Source organism: Natator depressus, chromosome 3 (genome assembly GCF_965152275.1).
Source record: "Natator depressus isolate rNatDep1 chromosome 3, rNatDep2.hap1, whole genome shotgun sequence".
NCBI classification, from domain to species: Eukaryota; Metazoa; Chordata; order Testudines; family Cheloniidae; genus Natator; species Natator depressus.
The window spans coordinates 18,481,729-18,500,347 of NC_134236.1; the positions used below are offsets into that span (position 1 = coordinate 18,481,729).

Genomic DNA, 18,619 nt, shown 5'->3' on the forward strand with positions numbered 1-18,619 from the left:
AGTGTAATTACCTCCCATAAGATGTAAATCTTCTTCTGATTTCATTTACAATGATTTGCAGTGTACCATTTGTTTCTCCATTCTTAATTATAGTTAATAACTTTAAACTCATGGTTTTTTGCATGGCTGAAGTCTTAGTATTCTGAGGTTTATTATGATTGCCTTCTAATCTTTTGTGGGGATGAAGTTTAGTCTTAACAGGGTGAAAGACAGCGCAAACAGCTATCTATCTTGTCTTGCTATGGTATGAATGTTGGGTTTCCTCGTTTCATATAGCATAATTGCAGTGTAGCTAGTACTTTGAGCTGCTAAACCCTGGCAACTTCAGGGGATTAATTCACTCACTTCTTCATTCACGTCTCATTTTTTTGTTGTGCCCTGTAGTTCTTCAGACAAACGGAAATAGTATATGCCAGACCACTGGACACTTTCACTACCAAAATTCACCAACTACTGCCACATACATTGTTGACTACCTTTTTTTGACTGGCTGAATCTTTTTCTGTTGTATTATATGTTTTTTCATGACCCTGCTATAATGTACAGCTCCAGATTTAGGTGGTGGTAGGTGATCTCAATAGGCTGCTTTCTCTATCACAACCGCCTGAGGTTAATTGAACCTTCTCGTCTCTTTGGCAATATGTCTCAGCCTTCAACTTGTCTTTGATCCAGCAGATGTATGAAAATTAGAGCTCTTTTTTAGCACTATAGTACTCATTTTGGTAGATGAAGTCTTAAAAACCCACATAGTAACTGGAAAAAGGTCCTTGATAAATAAGTGAACAATTCATTTACAATTAAAACTGATACAGAATAGGTGAAATTTTGGCTGTCTTGCAGCCCATCAAACTCCTATTCGCTTCCATGGGGCTCAGGATTCACCCATTATAGGTAATATTATACAAAGGTAAATGAAACCTCTTTCATCAAGTCGTCATCGTCATCATCATCATCATCACTCCCATAACCGCATTGGTCATTGGGGCATCATCACTGATGAGCAATCATCCAATTGTCTCCACCTCTGACAATTGTGTGTCAGTGTTTGAGTGTCCGCGAAGTTCATTCCTGTCAACTCTTCTGTGTTGTCAGTCCATCTCTTCTTCTGTCTACCTCTTCTTCTCTTCCCCTGTACTGTCCCTTGGAGGAGGATCTTGGATGTTCCAGAACATCTTGTTACATGGCCGTACCACTTCAGCTTGCACTTCTTCACGGTCATCAGGAGGTGTTCATATGACCCAGCGCATTGCGTGGTGATGATGCGGACCTCTTCATTAGTGATGTGGTCAAAGTAGGAGATGCCCAGGATTTTACAGAAGTATCTCATCTCTACTACCTGTATTTTCTGTTCAAGTTCTGCCGTAAGGGTCCGTGTCTCTCACACATACAGAAAAATGGAGATGACCAATGCATGAGACAGTTTCAGTTTGGATTCCAGGAACATGTTCTTATTCCTCCAAATTGGCTTCAGCTTTGCCACTGCTGCTGTTTGCACAGTTCTTGCCAGAATTTCTGCTTTGGATCCTTCAAGTATTTGTGGGCAATCACTGATGAACTGTTTCACTGTCTCCAGCTCTTGTCCACTGACAGTGATATGTGAGCTGATCCCATCATGTTTGTTTGTCATCAGCTTGGTTTTCTCTGCACTAATTTCCATGCCGTATTTTGCGGAGGTTTCAGCCAATTGTTTCACAAGGTTGGCAAGTTCATCTTCACTGCCTGCTAGGCTGACAGTGTCATCAGCGAACCGAAGATTTGAGATGGTTCGCCCCCTAATGCTGACTGTGCGTATGTGATCTTCTAGGGCATCAGTCGTTATGCATGCCAAGTAGATGTTGAACAGTGTGGTCGAAAGAAGGCAGCCTTTCTGGACTCCAGCAGTGGTGCAAAACCACCCTCCTATTGTGCCATTGATGAGAACTGCACTGCTGGCCTTGGCATACAGTTGTTTAATGGTAAGAATAAGCTTACAACCAACACTGTACTACTTCATGGTTGCCCAAGAGTTTCATGCCATACTCTTTCAAATGCCTTTTTGAAGTCAATAAAGATGTGGTAGATGTCCTGCTAATGGTGTAAGAACGTCTCACATAGAACAAGAAGGTTGAAAATCTGTTCTGTGATGGTACTTCCAGTATGAAAGTCAGCCTGTTCTTCAGCGATGATATTCTCCGCTGGTGGCTTCAATATGACTTTTTACATCACTTTGCTAGGTTGGCTAATTAAGCTTATAGTCCGGTAATTTTGACACAAAAGCAGGTTGCCTTTCTTTGGCAGAGTGATGATCAGTGACTGTGTCCACGTTGAGGGCCACTCACCAGTTTGCCAGATCTTGTTGCAGATCTTGGTGAGTACATCTATTACTATTTCTTCTCCGAATTTCATCAGTTCAGCTGGGATGCTGTCAATACCTGTAGCCTTTCCTACAGACTTGCATCAAGTAATCACACTCTATTCCCAATATTAAGCCAACAAGAAAGAAAAGATGTAAGGAAGAAATGAATAGAGAGCTCCCTTTATTATTTGTATTCTGATAGCACTGTGTTACACTTTGCACTTTACTGAGGTGTAACAGTCTGTCCCAAAGAGTTTGCAGTCTTAAAGCAAAGCAACAGTTCTACGAATCATCCCAGTACTTCCATAACGTACCACAGGCAACAGGTGCAGCCTTGGACTCTGTTTTTCCCAAGTCTTAATGAAACATTGCTCTCTCTGGATATATGGGTCTCTTAAAACTTGAGCGCCTGGCATGTGACTCAACCATGAGAGACAGGCTGGCATCCTTTACAGTATACGAAGTAATTCAGTTTGTGCACCTCTTTAAGCTTACTGCTACATGGTTCCTGCTTCCTGCTGCTACCACAGGCGAAAGGAACCGTCCTGAGACTGGAAGAATATATAAATACCATATTTTAGTCTTGTTTTCCTTTTATCATCCTCATTATTACTCTTAATACATAACTAATGGAGGCCCATGTTTACTTTTTAACACAGGTTTCTGTTCTGAGATTAGGTGGACCATTAAGAATATGAGGGTATCTCCTTGATAGCTACTGCAGGACATTTAACAAATAGTATACTGTGTTGTACCTGATTACAATGACCTTTTTTATCTTGTGGCCATCCTTTTCTTCTCAAACTGCCCTCAGCATCGGTGGTCTTATACCCATTACTCTGTCCTTTCCTCACCTCTCCAATTTCTCCTTCCATTTCTCTCCACTCATCTCCGTTCCCTTTACATCTACTTTTCCCTTCTGTTGCCAGCATTAATACACATTTACAAAGGGTGATAGGTGCCCTTAAAAATCCCTTAGTAGAGTTTCTCCAGTTTAGCTAAGCGACAACTAAAAGGAAGATAGGCATATTGAGATAGCTGAAAGGTGTAATCACCAAGGAGGAAGCATAATTTCTTAAGGATATACAAAGATGTGTAGCTAAACGTAATGGAACTTTTAATAGTGAGATCTCAAGTCTATGAAAGCCCCATCACTTGAGCCATATGAAACTCTTCTGGATAAAACACTAAAGTACTATGGAAGGACTGACCAGATGACCCCAATACGTCTTTTCCATCTGTGATTTCTATGCTACTTAGAGCTTGAAGATTGATGAGGAAACCTGGAAGGATAATGTAATAAATAGGGAATGAAGTTAAATATTAGCTGCTGATCGATATAACTTCTGCCAAATGCATTATGATTTATGATGCGGAACCAATAACACTAAGTGTGTATTGACTTGCATTCAAGTCCATATCAAGATTTGACTGTAGAGATAAACGTTAACAGATAGTAAATTTTAACTAAAATGGAAGTCAGTATGTATTATGCAGATATCTTACAAATTAAAATACTTTCATAATACATGACATATAATATTGTGATAATGATGTTTAAGTGCTTTACAAACACTTAAGCCTGACTACACCCTTTTCAGATTGGTAGGTATTGTTAACTATTTTACAAATGGGTAAACTGAGGCACTGAGGTTAATTAAGCTGTAGCCACAAAATGGGTAAACTAGCTTTAATTACTTAAATTTTTTGTCACTCTAAAATCATTTACTCATACTGTTAAATGGTGGTTTTGTCCTAATGGGTATTTGTGTCCCTGGGGTGTAAATAATTGACGCTTATCTCAAGGAGCAAGGAGGAGTCAGAGAATGCAGGGAAACAATACTTAAATTACCAGGTTCTTTATGTAGTGTCACAAGCACAAACAGATTCTCACCTAACATGAAAAGATGTCGAAACTAACAGAAAGTGAAAATAAATGGAACATTTAGAAAGCTCTCGGACGCTTGCAGCTTGTCTGTAGACAGGTTATTTATTGTACATATAAAGCCTGCTGGAATTGTAGGTGAGAGCTAACAGGAGCCATTTTTACAACTTGATGTACACATTTAAGCAGATTTAACATGAGTGAATGTATGCCACCTATTTTATCATGCCCCTTGAGACCCTTAGTAGTAACTTAAAACATTCTACATTGGTTCTTCTGTTAGGGTTCCATTAAAATTTGATTAACATGCTTAATTTCAAGAGTATCAAGATCGGAAAATACACTATCCGTAAAACTCTTAAATGGATCTACACTGACATAGCTCAAAACTATTGTGCTATTCTGAGTTTCCTTCAAAAATATAGTGTGAGAAACTACGAATTTTCCTCAACACTTGAGTTTGAAATCTGCTTCATGCCACCTTCTCTCTTGAGCCTCTCTTGTTCTGGTGGGAATATGAATTTGAATTCCTTGTTTTTTAACTGTTTTATTAACTTAAAGATGCCAATTCTCTCTAGTTTCTTTAATGAAAATGCTGTTTTCCAGACTTACGAAAAGTGTATGACAGTTATTTCTTGCATATCCTGAGAGCATAGTGTGCTGAAAGTCTTTTGGATGTACTGTTGTCTTGTCTCCGTAATGATTTAAAAAAAAAATTGTTTCTACTTCCTGAGAACCTTCTGAACTTAAAGGGGGTCTGTGTTCTCACCTTCTTCTAGATCTTTTAAGTTTTGATGTAATAGCTACCTCAGATAAACTGTCACATCCTACTGCAAGCAGACCGAAGATGCCTGGCAGGAGGCTGCCTACTCGGTTCAACGGCAATCATTCTGTGAGTACACTGACTGCATTATTCTGAAGATAAATTTAGGATATCTGCTTCCCACAAGAGAGAATTTTATTGGACAACATCACTCCAGGGAAGTCATTTCATTAGCAAATGCCTAAGAGAGTATTGATAGGAACATGTATCCACAAATGGAAAAGTAAAGATGAAAATGAGTGTAACTGAATATAGCAGCATCACGACTGCAGTTAAAAAAAAAAAAAAAAGATTTTCTTATCTATTCTATTGGGTTTTGACATTGTTTCCTATTTCCCTGGCTACTCAAATAGTGGTACAGTAGCATCAATAAAAGAAATTTCTCATTGTGGAGTTTTTATATTTCAACTCCAGCAGTGTCCTCTGTTTTATAAGAGTAAGAACCCATAATCCCTGCCCAGGGAATTCACAGTTTAGTGTAGATTACTGTTCAGACATACAAGATATCAAATGCCAGGAGAAGTAAATCTTGGAGATAAATTAAATATTCTATTTGTTTATCTTTATGCAGCTATGTCAATTGAACTGTAATGGAGTCATGTGACATTGTGGGGTCCACACAGACCAGAAATGGGTTCTGTTACCACATGTCATGTAACTTTGGGGTCTTTTATGCTGAGCAGCTGTGGTTCAATTGCCTGACACCAGTATCCTGCCCACAAGTACAAGGTCTCACCCTGGCTCTCGCTAGTTTAGTTATTTTGCAGGGTAACATCAACAGCACTTCCAATCCCAGGTCTCCCAGAGTTCTTAATTACCAGACACTCAGATTGTCCCCCTCTGGCTCCTCACCCCCGAAGGTGTGAAATCAGCACCCTCCCCACTCCCATAAATGCACTTTGGCGCACACACTCTCCATACAGTTTGCACTAAAACAGTTTGGATAAAACTAAAAAGTTTGTTTAATAGAAAAAGCACAGGCTCAAAGATGAAATAAGGGAAAGCACACAGAAAATAAACCTAAAGATGCAGCTTCAGGCTTTACACTTTCATATTAGATAAAAAAAATCTCTCTTCTAATAAGAGTTACCTTTTGCCTTAAAACAGCTTCTTACTATATCCCCTAGCTATAGGAGGGTTCCAGCGTCCATGGACAGCCCCCACCTTGAGACTGTCCCCAAGTTCTGGATGCTCTTCATTTTTCGAAGACTCTGGTTTTCTTTTCAGTTTCACGCTGTTCCCATTTTGCGTTGATGGTTCCTCATTGTTTTTTTCCTGGACTTGGACAATGGATATATGCTTGAAGACAGTCTCACATGGGTGGAGCGGTAGTCTCAGCCTGCCTGATTGCTTCACTGTCCTGTTGTGAGGTGATACTGAAGTGGCACCACAGTTAAAATTACAGTTTTTATATGTACAATCACATACTTTCGTAACTATAACCTGTATGCATATCTTGTAATGACTATTAAGTTCATTGCATTACAGGCTTTCATAAAAGATCATTACCTGTTATATTCTTATAGCAAAATAAGATAGCACACTATCAGTTGGTTTAACTGTTTATTTGGGTGGGGTCTAGACCTTTTTTTCCTCTTGAGGTGTCCAATTGTCCAAGTCCTCAGTCTGTTATAACTCTTTTTAACGTGTTTGTATTGTGGTTGTGTCCAAAGGTCTCATTTTGCTAAGCATTGCAGAAATGTACATAGTTCCTACCCCAAAGAGCTGACAGCTAATTTAATAAACATTCAGGGGCAGGGAGGGGAAAGAGTGTGAAAGACAGAAGAGGTTAACAATATTTTAGAAATCAAGTTAAGATAGTCAGTGATATTTCTGACAATACGCTTCAGTTACTGTCCTTACTTTACTCCAGGGGTAGTCAATTATTTTTTATCAAGATAAAGTCAAGGTCCAGTGTCCAGAGAAAATAATAATAAAAAATAACAATGGTGGTAATAAGTAAATACAAAGATTTTGAGGTCCATTCAAAAGCGTCTGGCAGTCCGGATTTAGCCTGGGGTCCACCTGTTGACTGCCCTGTTTTACTCTATCCCACTTAGTAATTTTGTAAGTTACTGTTTTATCTATTCTGCACACATTCTATATAATATGCATGTTTTTATTTACCAGCCAACTCAAAATGAGACGACAGAAAAAATGGTGAAGGTGCATAAAGAGGAGGAAGAAAGTGCCAAACCAAAGTCATCTGAAGTTAAAAAGGTACGAAGCTGAAATGATCAGATACGCATATTGAACTACTAGCAGCTATACAGATTGCAGATAGCTGCAAACACAAGTGCTCTATATGAGCTAAATACAAAACTGCATTGATACAGGAATGACAAGTTTTATACTGGGTAACACAGAACTACGTTTCTAGTTCTAAGAGTAGGTTGGATGTCTGCTCTGCCACCTAGCTCCTGGATAAAGAAATGTAGGTTTGAGCAGAAAAGGCATGCAGAATGGCATAGCTTCTCCTCAGTTACAACCATGGAAGTTTGCTTAATGACTGACTTTAGGGATCCCCATTACATTGCAGCTCTTGAAAGATGAGAGAGCTGGTGTCATCCTGGATTTTCCAGATAGTTGGTAAAAACTTCTGTGAATTTTACTTCCAAAGTAAATCTGATGGCAGGAGGCAGGGATTGCCAACAAGCAGTTACAGAAAGGTGTGGAGCGTGTTTAGAGTGGGCAACCCAATGTGAAGAGGGAGGTGAACCCCTCCCCTCACTCCAGGGACAACTTCTATGATTCCTAGCAGAGCCCCACTTCTCCTCTGGGACAACATTACGAAAAGTGCTTTCTGCAGAGGAGGGCTCCTAATCTTAAATGGGCTGCTCCTCTTGGGTAAAACTGCCTCAGTTACTAAGGTTCTGGTGCATTGTTCTCCTACTGTGCCTGCCTCAGCTCCCCAGTCTTTCTCATTATTACTATATTTGTATTGTGGTAGTGCCTGTGAGCCCAGTTGTGGACCCCAGGTGTTGTACAAACAGAGAACAACAAGATGATTGCTTCCCCAGAGAACATAGTCTAAGTAATCCTTGCGTGGTGAGAGGGAGCTCTGATAATTGAATTAGTTCCTCAAGGCAGCAGGAGCATTTAGAAAATGGTACCCTACATGAAGCGGTGGCAGTCCAGACTTGGCATAGCACCTTAAATAATGGGTCTCTCTTGCCCATGTGACAGAGTTGGGCCAGATGGCTACAGGAGAGTAATAGAAAGCAGATATATTAGCCCCAGGTTAAGTAGGTCCCTTTTCCCTGGGTAAGGTAACAGGGAAGGTTCCAGAACAATCAGGAACCTTCTGGAGACAATTAAGACAGACAGGCTGATTAGAAGACCTGCAGCCAATCAAGAAGCTGCTAGAATCAATTAAGGCAGGCTAATCAGGGCACCTAGGTTTAAAAAGGCGCTCACTTCAGTTTGTGGTGCGCGTGTAAGGAGCTGGGAGCAAGAGGCGCAAGGAGTGAGAGTGAGAACGCAGACTGTTGGAGGACTGAGGAGTACAAGCATTACCAGACACCAGGAGGAAGGTCCTATGGTGAGGATAAAGAAGGTGTTGGGAGGAGGCCATGGGGAAGTAGCCCAGGGAGCTGTAGCTGTCGCACAGCTGTTCCAGGAGGCACTCTAGACAGCTGTATTCCACAGGGCCCTGGGCTAGAACCCGGAGTAGAGGGCGGGCCCGGGTTCCCCCCAAATCCTCCCAACTCCTGGTCAGACACAGGAGGAGTCAGCCTGGACTGTGAATTCAGAAAAACGACCAAGCTGAGGGCTGCCGTGAAGCTCCAAGGCGAGCAAATCCGCCAATAAGCGCAAGACCCACCAAGGTAGAGGAGGAACTTTGTCACACCCAGCATGTGCTCTGGACCATCCCCTCTATCAAAAAAGGGCCTCTGGTTGGCTTTGCCCTGCCTGGTTAGGTACCATACTTATTGGTTGGCTAACTCAGGGTGTGTCCAGCACAAGACAATTATCCAGAGCATGGTGCATCGAGGTATGAGGGCCTGAGAGCTTGCTGGTTCCCTGTGGTGCTTTCCCACTTTGGTATTCTGCTATGCCTTTCAAGAGTTCTCTTGTGGGGAACTGGGCGCAGCTACTATCAGTGTTTAGGAGCCAGACAATTGTGTGAGATCAGAGCTAAAAATATTCCCCCTCCTCACACAAGATCTTTCCTAAGGAGGATTTTGGAGTCACTTCAGTTCTTCGAGTGCTTGCTCATGTCCATTCTATATTAGATGTGTGTGCTCACCACATGCACTGGTGCCAGAATTTTTTCCCTCAGCAGTATCTGTAGGGGACTGGCTCTGGTGCCCTCTGGAGTGGCGCCCGCATGGTGTGGTATAATGGGTGCTGCTGGCTCCCCCCACCCTCAGTTCCTTCTTGCCGCCAGTGACGGTGCTGGAACATCTGCTGCCTTGGCTAACATTGATTCTTTCTCTGTTCTTGCGAACTCTGAAATCTGTAAAATAGTTATACACAGTTAGTAGTTTTCTTAGTTACCCATAGTGGTAGTCTCAAACTTTTCGTTAGTTCCGAATGTCACCAAGCCGGGGGTTGGGATATGCCCCGGTCCCCAGGCTTTAAGCCATGCAATCGCTGCAAATGGCCTATGCCCATCAGCAATCCACATGCCAGCTGCCTAAGGTGCGTAGGCAAGGGGCACATAAGTGACAAGTGCCATATCTGCAAGTCCTTTAAACCTAGGACGAAGAAGGAACGCGATATCCTAATGGAGTCGACACTCACTCTGGCACCGGAGCAGTGGCCCGACTCCTCAGTGCTCCCCTGGCGCCATCCACAAGCCGGCACCAGTCTCCCTCCTGGCTCCGGTCGAGAAATCAAAAAAGATTGTGAGGAGATCTCCTACCTCCCGCCAGGCAAAGGAGAGGGCAGGGAGCGAGCCAAGACCCATGTCAGACAGCTGAACAGCCCCATTGGGAAGTCAGGCCCCAGCTCAAGTCAAGCAGTGAAGCTCATCCCATGCCTTGCCTGCCACTCCAGATACCGGAGCAGGCCCTGGCCAGCTGCAGGTGCCGTCAACACCCGAAACCCTTCAAGCAGCTCAGGAGATCCTGGTGCTGCCCTCACCAGCTCCTGCGGTACCCTGGTCATGGAGAAAACCCACGTAGGGACCTATGCGTGTGTCCCCGCCTCAGCGGTATCATTCCCCATCGAGAGGGACGTCCCACCAGCGTTCGCCCACCTGCAGCCGTCGTGCCTCAGGACTGGAGATGCATGCTCAGCGGAGTCCTCTTTGGTCCCCTCACCGGCGGCACCGATTGAGGGACTTGAGGTGTACCTTGCCGGTAGATTGGCGCAGACCCTCTGAAGCATGCGCCACCCAGCAGAACTCCGGGACGGGCCCGACCATCTTCAAGGGTCCGGTACCAATCAGGCACCAGAGTCCGCCGATTAGTGGGCTGTCATCGCCCATCTCCAAAATGAAGATTGCCCTACTCAAGACAATCCTCCCTTGCAACGGGCTCATCGGAGCTCCTGGTCCCATTCAACATCCCGGTACTGGTCTAGTAGTGTGAGGCATGGATCACTGGGTATTCAGTGCAGATCCACCGAACGCCATCAGTCCCTGAGAGCCTGATCAAGACCGTCCTGCTCGGACAGCTCGGCTTCGGGACGCAACGACTGGCACCGGTCGGACAAGAGCCAACTCTCAACCCGATTCTGGTCACCCGGGACTGACTGCTCCACTGGTAGCTCCAGCTTGGAGCGGGGTTTCCTGACTGCGAGACAAGTCCCAGTACCAACAGTGCCGACTACGTTGTCAGAGCCAAAATCTGTTCCATGGCCCCAAGCACAGTGGCTGGCGCAATGGTACCTGTTGAACCCTTGGGGGTTCACCCAGGCTGCCCAATCAGTGTCAGGAGCCTCGGAGAGGCCAGCAGCCTTGATATCCCGTCCCCTTCTGGTGTTGGAAACTTTGGGGGGGCAAGACCCTGCAGGTCCAGGAGGACCCAGGGGAGCAAGCTGCTGGACCACCAATGGATGTGGAGGTTCCCGTGGCACCTGCATCGGCCTCGTCTGACAACGATGAGGACATCACGGGTCCCCCTCACCCAGTTCCTGAGGATGATGCCAAGGTGCACCAGGAACTTTTGAAGAGGGTTGCTTCTAACCTGGGGCTTTAGGCAGAGAAATTGGAAGAGCCCTTGGACTCTCTGTTTGACATCCTTGGCTCCTGCTAGGGTGGCTCTATCCCTTCATGAAGAGGTTTCTAAGATCACTAATGTCCTGTGGCAGACTCCCTCTTCCCTGACCCCTTTCTCTAAAAGGGTCAAACGCAAGTACTTCATACCAACCAAAGGCCAAGAGTACTTATACTCCCACCCAGCCCCCAAGTCCCTTGTGGTCGAGGTGGTTAACCACATGGAGAGGCAGGAACAACTCGGGGCCACCCCCAAAAATATGTATATATACTTAAAATCATAGAATATCAGGGTTGTAAGGGACCTCAGGAGGTCATCTAGTCCAACCCCTTGTTCAAAGCAGGACCAATCCCCAATTTTACCCCAGATCCCTAAATGGCCCCTGCAAGGATTGAACTCACAACCCTGGGTTTAGCAGGCCAATACTCAAACCACTTAGCTATCCCTCCCCCTCAAGGAGGCTGGATCTTTTCAGGCAAAAGGTTTATTCATCAGCCAGCTTTCAGCTAAGAGTGGCCAACCATCAAGCCCTCCTTGGCCAATATGACTTCAATATGTGGCAAGCCATGGCCAAGTTCGAAGGACCTGTTACTACCTGGCGGGGGTTCCACCACCACCAATTGTCAGAGCCTACTCAGTGAGAGCACAGGCGCCTTTGGTGGCCTTCCTGGCGCACATCCCTAGCCAGGACATCTGTAGAGCCGCAACATTTTCCTCTGTTCACACGTTTACCGCTCATTATGGCATCACTCGGCAGGCCAGAGACAACGCTGTGTTTGGCAGAGTTGTGTTGCAATCTGCCGGAGTTTCCAGCAAAAAGGAACTGAGGGTGGGGGGAGCCAGCGGCGCTACTTATACTGCACTATGCTGGCTCCACTCCAGAGGGCACCAGAGCCGGTCCCCTACGGATACTGCTGAGGGAAAAACTTCCTGCGCCGGTGCATGTAGCGAGAACGCACACCTAATATGGACTGGACATGAGCAGCATATCTCAAAAAATACCAGTTACGGAAAAGGTAACTGTCTTTTTCTCAAGGTGGTAGTTCCAGCTTATGGGAGACATGCCAGACAGGCTCATTGGCCTTATACATCCATTACTGTCAGAACATTATCTGGCACAAATATGTACTGCCTTGTCAAATGGAGTGTGCTTCCTGTCATGTCTTCTGTAAAAGACTGAAAAGCCCAAAGTACATAAATTACTGTACACACTCCAACTTGTAACACTGGTTTTTGTATAGTTGTGTACCATTTTTATAACGTAATACATTGGGTTGAAACAATACTGGGGGAAAAAAACACACAATTTGTGTGGTGTGTGTTCCCCAATTTATAGTGAATTCATTGTTACCTTTTTATTGATTTCTTTCAGCCACCTGTGTTCACATCACCACCTCTATCTTCATCTCCAAGACCAAATTCTGTTATACTCAGTTCTGCTCCTGGAGAAATCAAAGTTAAAGACCAAACAGATGACGGGGAAAAAAATTCTGTGAACGATCTCAGGATTCAGATTAATGAGTTGTTGAGTATTGTAGAAGCACTGAGAAAAGATCATAGGTAAATATTTAATTTCTCTTACCCCTCAATTGAATATTTTTAACAACTTCTGTTCTAAATATTATATACTTGAAATTTTCTTTTCAAAAGTAAGCTTTCCATATTGATCATTCTTGGACTGCATTAGGCACCTTGCTTTAGAAGTTCACCCAACATTCATTATATAATGAATAAATATTAATTTTTGTTGAGAAATATTGCTGAGGTTGCGTTCTACCTCCTCCTTTTCCTTTTGTGTTTTTCTACTTTTTTATCAGTTACAAACATTCCATAAAATGGTTACTCTTCAAGCAAAAATAAAAATTCTTGTAACAAAGAGGTAACAATCAGAAATGCACTTTCAAAATTCAGCTCAAGATGTATGTAAATAAGCCCATCCTTCTAAAGGGTCTGTCCTGTCCCAGTATTTTACATAAATTATTTTATGAGAATAATCTTGCATGGAAAATATTCCTAAGGAATACTTAAATATGTGTAGCATATATGTGATAGGGGAATTAATTCCCCTATCTGTGACAATTTTAGTTCTCAACACCATAAGATACAAGACCATGGGTTTTTTTTATTTTCAGTTGCAATTGTATTTTAATTTTGTTTATAATTTTATAGCAAAGAACTGGAAAAACTAAAAAAAGATTTGGAGGAAGAGAAGATGATGCGCAGTCTCCTAGAGGTAATTTTAACTATGAGGACAGTGTACAGTCATGTGTATACAATACTCTGACACCAGAGGGCTAATGAAAACCTTTAACAGTCCTGTTTGATCTCTGTATTGTTAGTATGAATTTGAATGATTGCCTAGTAAAGCAGAAGTTGGGTATGGAGAATTATATTTTATACATGAAAGACTCAAAGCTGGAAAAACTCCATTTTCCAAATGCAAAGTAGAGGTTAGCCACGTGTTTAGGTCTGTAGTAGGGTTCAATAATATCCACAGTGTATTGTGAACCTGCTTTGTCCTAGGTTTCAGAGTGGTAGCCATGTTAGTCTGTATCAGCAAAAACAACGAGGAGTCCTTATGGCACGTTAGAGACTAACGAGTTTAGTTGGGCATACGCTTATGTGGGCTAAAACCCACTTCATCAGATGCATGGAGTGGAACATACAATAAGGAGTAGAAATACACAGCATATGAAAAGATGATCCCCCCACTTGGTAAGTCAGCTCCCATATTTTCATATGCCATGTATTTATACCTCCTTATTGTTTGTTCCACTCCATGCATCTGATGAAGTGGGTTTTAGCCCTCGAAAGCTTATGCCCAAATAAATTCATTAGTCTCTAAGGTGCCACAAGAACTCCTTCTTGTTGTTGTTGTTGTTGTCCTAGAGCTTCTCAAGTAGGCTATTTTAAGAGGCTTCAGTTATCCTGCCATGAAACATCTTTTAAGCAGTGTGTTAAATCATGGATATGAGAACTGAATGTAGGGAGAAGTCAGGTTTTTATAGATCTGGTTTAAAAAAAAAGAAAGGGAGAGAGGGTGGAGACAAGACTCATGAAAATTTTGTCAAAATTTTCTGATTTTTTTAACTCAAAATTTCAAGTCATAAATCAACTGTAATTTTTAAATATTCTGGAGACCAGTAAGTCAGAATAACTCAAACAGAATAATAAGGTTTTAGTGGCATGTAGATACATATACCGTACAGTGAGCTTTGAAGACTGTTTGTTTGTTTTTTTTTCTCTCCAAGCTGTGTGGAAAAGCAAAGTCTCTTTTACAGGGAGAAATTCTGAGTACATATCACTTATGAATACAGCATGTTTGGAATAGTTGATATGGGTTCATCCTACGTGAACATTTATACATAATCTTATATTTAGGCAGGTACAAAAGGGATCCTATTTGAAAGTATCCTTCAACTCAGCAAAAGGTGCAATTTCACAAATTTGAGAAGACCTTGGACCATATTCTGTTCTGTTACGATAGATTTTTACTAGTGTACCTCCATTGTAATCAGTGGAGTTCTTTCAGATTTGCAGTGGTGTAACTAAGACAAATATATTTCACATTATCCTTTAGTATGGTAGGCTTGGTATGAAATTTTGTACATGATCCACTTTAGGAAGAAAGTCTGAGATGATGCACCAACCCAAACAAACTTCTTCTGTGGAACACTTTAATCAGAACCAACTTAATAAAATTTACCATACAAATAGACAATATGTATTTTAAAATGAATCTCGTAAGCCATGGTACTTAGTTGTATGTTAGTGTTAAATTGTTAAATGTGTGCATTTTTAATAATGAAAGTTGCTTAGCATGAATTTGCAAAGAAAAATTGATGTAAAGATTCAGATTTTGATAAAAATGTAAATTAAAGATACTGATCACTGAGATATTGGGTAGTTCATTATTCTCACAATGTCTTTCTTTTCCAGGCTGAAATAGAAAAGCTGAAGAAAGCAGTCATGTCTACATGAGTCGGTCATAAACTCAGTGTCCTTAACTTGCCAGGAATTCAGACATATCATACAAATAGAACTGACTTTTTTTTTTTTTTTTTACTTCAGTAGAATGAAAGCTGGTGTTCCATGGGCTTAGATGGGGGTGGAACGGGGTAGAAAGAGTAAAGAGGAATATAGTCTTGTATTCAGAGAGGTAAGAGAAAAAAAAGATGTAATTTTTTTTGCCAATATAAGAGGCCTTATTTCTTACTGTGCTGGAATTGCAGACCTTTATTTTCTGGTTTGCTTGAAAATACTACTGAATCTGTATAAAAAGAAGAGGGAGTTCTTAATAGATTTTTATTGAATACTTGTAGTGTAATTTTTAAAGAGATCTATACTATAAATAGGGTGATATATCTTTACAAGTAATCTGTAAAATAGTCAATTGGGAGGGACGAAGTAACCTAATAGTAATTGTAGTCTCCTTTTCCCAGACACACAAGGGAATATTTGATATTTGTATATTATTTTTTAATTTTAGCATTCTTTCCCAGGATTACACTGTTGTGCCTGTCTGCAGTGAGAGTATTCGCAATATGCTGTTTTATAATTTGGGTGATGAGACAAGAATTTGGTGATGCTATGTGGCAGATTAATCACCTATGTATAGTAGTAATTAGTGATCTAACCAAAATAGTTTCTCAAACAGAAAACATTTTGTCACTTGCACTATAGGATTCATAAAAGGGATTTATGATTGAACCATAAAACTATAGGAGGACAAAGTTAATTCTTAAAACCACAAAAAAAGGAAAAATAAATCCAGAGTTAAGGTTAAATCTATCATAAACTCAACCAGTTGTGCCTAGGTATCGTAGCACATACGACATGCAAAATCAGCCTTAACTCTGGATTTTTTTGCTTTTCTGAATTTAAATCTAGCTCATCAGTCTTCAGTGGTTTAAGTTTCTTTTTTGCAGTAATAGTAGTATTAAAAAAGAACGTTTTAAAAGCTTCCTTCATATGAATTGCAACTTTCAGTGTCTTCAGTCAGCCATGTGCATAAACACATACACATTCATACAGCCTTTAAAATTGGGTTGTATTACCCAACGGACATGGATGGCTCCAAACAAATCACTTTGGGCTCTTATGTAAATATTGAGACTTTTTTTAAAGCGTATTACTTATGCCATAAACCATAAGCTCTCAGTATGTTATATAAATCCAGATGTAATCACATTTTAAAGAAATATATATTTTCGCACGATAGACTGGAACAGCTTCTGATGAATCATTGTGCTGATCTTTGACACAATGTCTTTCATGTATTCCCCATGGAAAAAAGTTGAAAACTTGCAGGTCACATTGTACCTAACCCCCCTGGGAGCAGTGCAAACATCCAAGTAATAAATATTGGAAAAACTATTCCCCGCTCTCTTCCTCCCCCTTAATTCATATTTTATTAATGCTAGCCACAGTTGATAGAAATCTACAGTATTTCCAGCTTTTTAAATAGAAACCCTAATTAAAACACATTGCTTCAATTAAGCAGCAACCTCCTCGTCTCTGATTGACCTAGCGGAATATAGCGTGCCCCCTAGTTTGACAAGCTCACCAATAAATAATCTTGGCTTGTAAAACACCATTTAGATTTCTGTTCATGAGAGTACCGTAGGGGTAGTAATGTAGATTCATGAAGTAAAGCGAAAGTTTTTAATAAATCATGAGAACACTCTTCCGTACTTGGTGCACAATAAGTGGCAAACATCTAAAGAGTGAATTGCATGATGTTTGTCTGCAGTTGCTGATTACAGTTTTCATGAAATCTGAATAGTAAATATATTATACAAGTTTTAGGTTATATTTCTGAGAAATATTGCTAACAAGCTGGTTCAATAGTAACTTTTAATTGCCTTGACGCATCACAAATGAAGCCTTGAGCCAGAACTTTATATCCAGGAATAATGGGTAGCAGTTGTGCTTCTGTCAGACACTAAACCTTGCATTTAGAACTCTTGTACCTCTTTATCTAAGTTTGATGATGCAAAGCAAGAAATGAGCCTAATGAAATAGAAGATGCTCTATTTTACAAGCTCTTCACTGTGACCAGAGCGTAAAGTCCTATGATAGGTTGCTCTGATGATTATCATGTCTGCACTTAAGGTTGTAGCAGACGAGCAGAACAAGACAATCAGTTAAATCAAAAATTGAAAGGTGTTATAATAAGTTAATGGCCTTTTTCGCTGTAGCAATAAATGAGCAAGTGCAATGACTTGATTTAATAAAAATCATCTTTTTAAAAGTCGCTGCTATGAGTATTTTTAGCCATAAAGAAGTCGACCTGATACATGTCTGTCTTATCTATGATTAGTATTGTGTAATACCATGGAGGTGGGAAGGGTAATGTTTATACAGACATTCCACAAAATACAAGTTCCTTAAAGCATAATGCTTCACTGACTTGTTTACAGGTGCTGTAAAAAATCATGCATGCTATCAAAACTCCAGCAAATAAAAAAAACCCAAACCATGGTTGGTATGTTTGCTTTTTTGTTGTTGTTGTTCAAGGAAGTTTTGAATTTTATCTTAAATTTATTACAATACAAGCTTGGAAAAGAGACCTCAAATAAGGAAATTACCTTCTGAATCCTTCTGTTTGCAACAGTGTTGATTCATGAATATGTTGATTCACATTTAGCTTGTGATACACTGACTCCAGATCCCTTTCTGCAGTACTCCTTTCTAGGCAGTCATTTTCCATTTTGTATGCGTGCAACAGATTGTTCCTTCCTAAGTGGAGTTGTTTGCATTTATCCTTAGTGAATTTCATCCTGTTTTCTTCAGAACGTTTCTCCAATTGGTCCAGATCATTTTGAATTTGAATTTTATCTTCCAAAGCACTCGCAACCCCTCCCAGATTGGTATCCTTTGCAAACTTTGTAAGTATACTCTCTATGCCATTATCTAAATCATTGATGAAACTATTGAACATAACCGGATCCAGAACTTATCCCTGCGGGACCCCACTCGAGATGCCCTTCCAGCATGACTGTGAACCACTGATAACTACTCTCTGGGAATGGTTTTCCAACCAGTTATGCACCAACCTTTATCCGCTCCATCTAGGTCATATTTCCCTAGATATGGCTATCTATTGTATCTTTCTTGCATTTAGGAACTGGAATTTTCAGCTTTTTATTTTCTGCCAAAAAAGTTGATTTTTTTTCTGTGGGGGTAAAATAAATGCTTTCCGACCAGCTCTAGAACCCATGTAGATGCCGTTTGCCATCTGCAAATCCCACCGGAGAGGCATTTGTTAAGGGGTAGAATTCTCACCTTCTTCTATGGAAGGCAAAGGTGTCATCTTTCTCAGGGAGGAGTTATTAGGAAACACCATGTTCAGTTTCCACTCCTGAATCTGGGTGATTACTACATAGGAAAGACTGATTCCCATTACTTCC

The 18,619-nt window shown here is 41.2% G+C and overlaps 1 protein-coding gene across 2 annotated transcripts in view; it reads left to right on the forward strand.

Moving 5' to 3' along the window:
• The window catches only part of CD2AP (CD2 associated protein), a 153,423-nt gene extending 135,739 nt beyond the window's left edge, over positions 1 to 17,684 (forward strand). The window contains exons 14-18 of one of the 2 annotated variants that reach the window (XM_074947494.1): positions 5,000 to 5,112; positions 7,174 to 7,263; positions 12,580 to 12,767; positions 13,377 to 13,440; positions 15,147 to 17,684. In XM_074947494.1, coding sequence (XP_074803595.1) covers positions 5,000 to 5,112; positions 7,174 to 7,263; positions 12,580 to 12,767; positions 13,377 to 13,440; positions 15,147 to 15,188 — 497 coding nt within the window. In that variant the 3' untranslated portion in view covers positions 15,189 to 17,684. Of the gene's footprint in view, positions 1 to 4,999; positions 5,113 to 7,173; positions 7,264 to 12,579; positions 12,768 to 13,376; positions 13,441 to 15,146 lie in introns of those variants that run through there. The other variant, XR_012638733.1, reaches the window with a different exon arrangement.
• Positions 17,685 to 18,619: the final 935 nt, after the last annotated feature.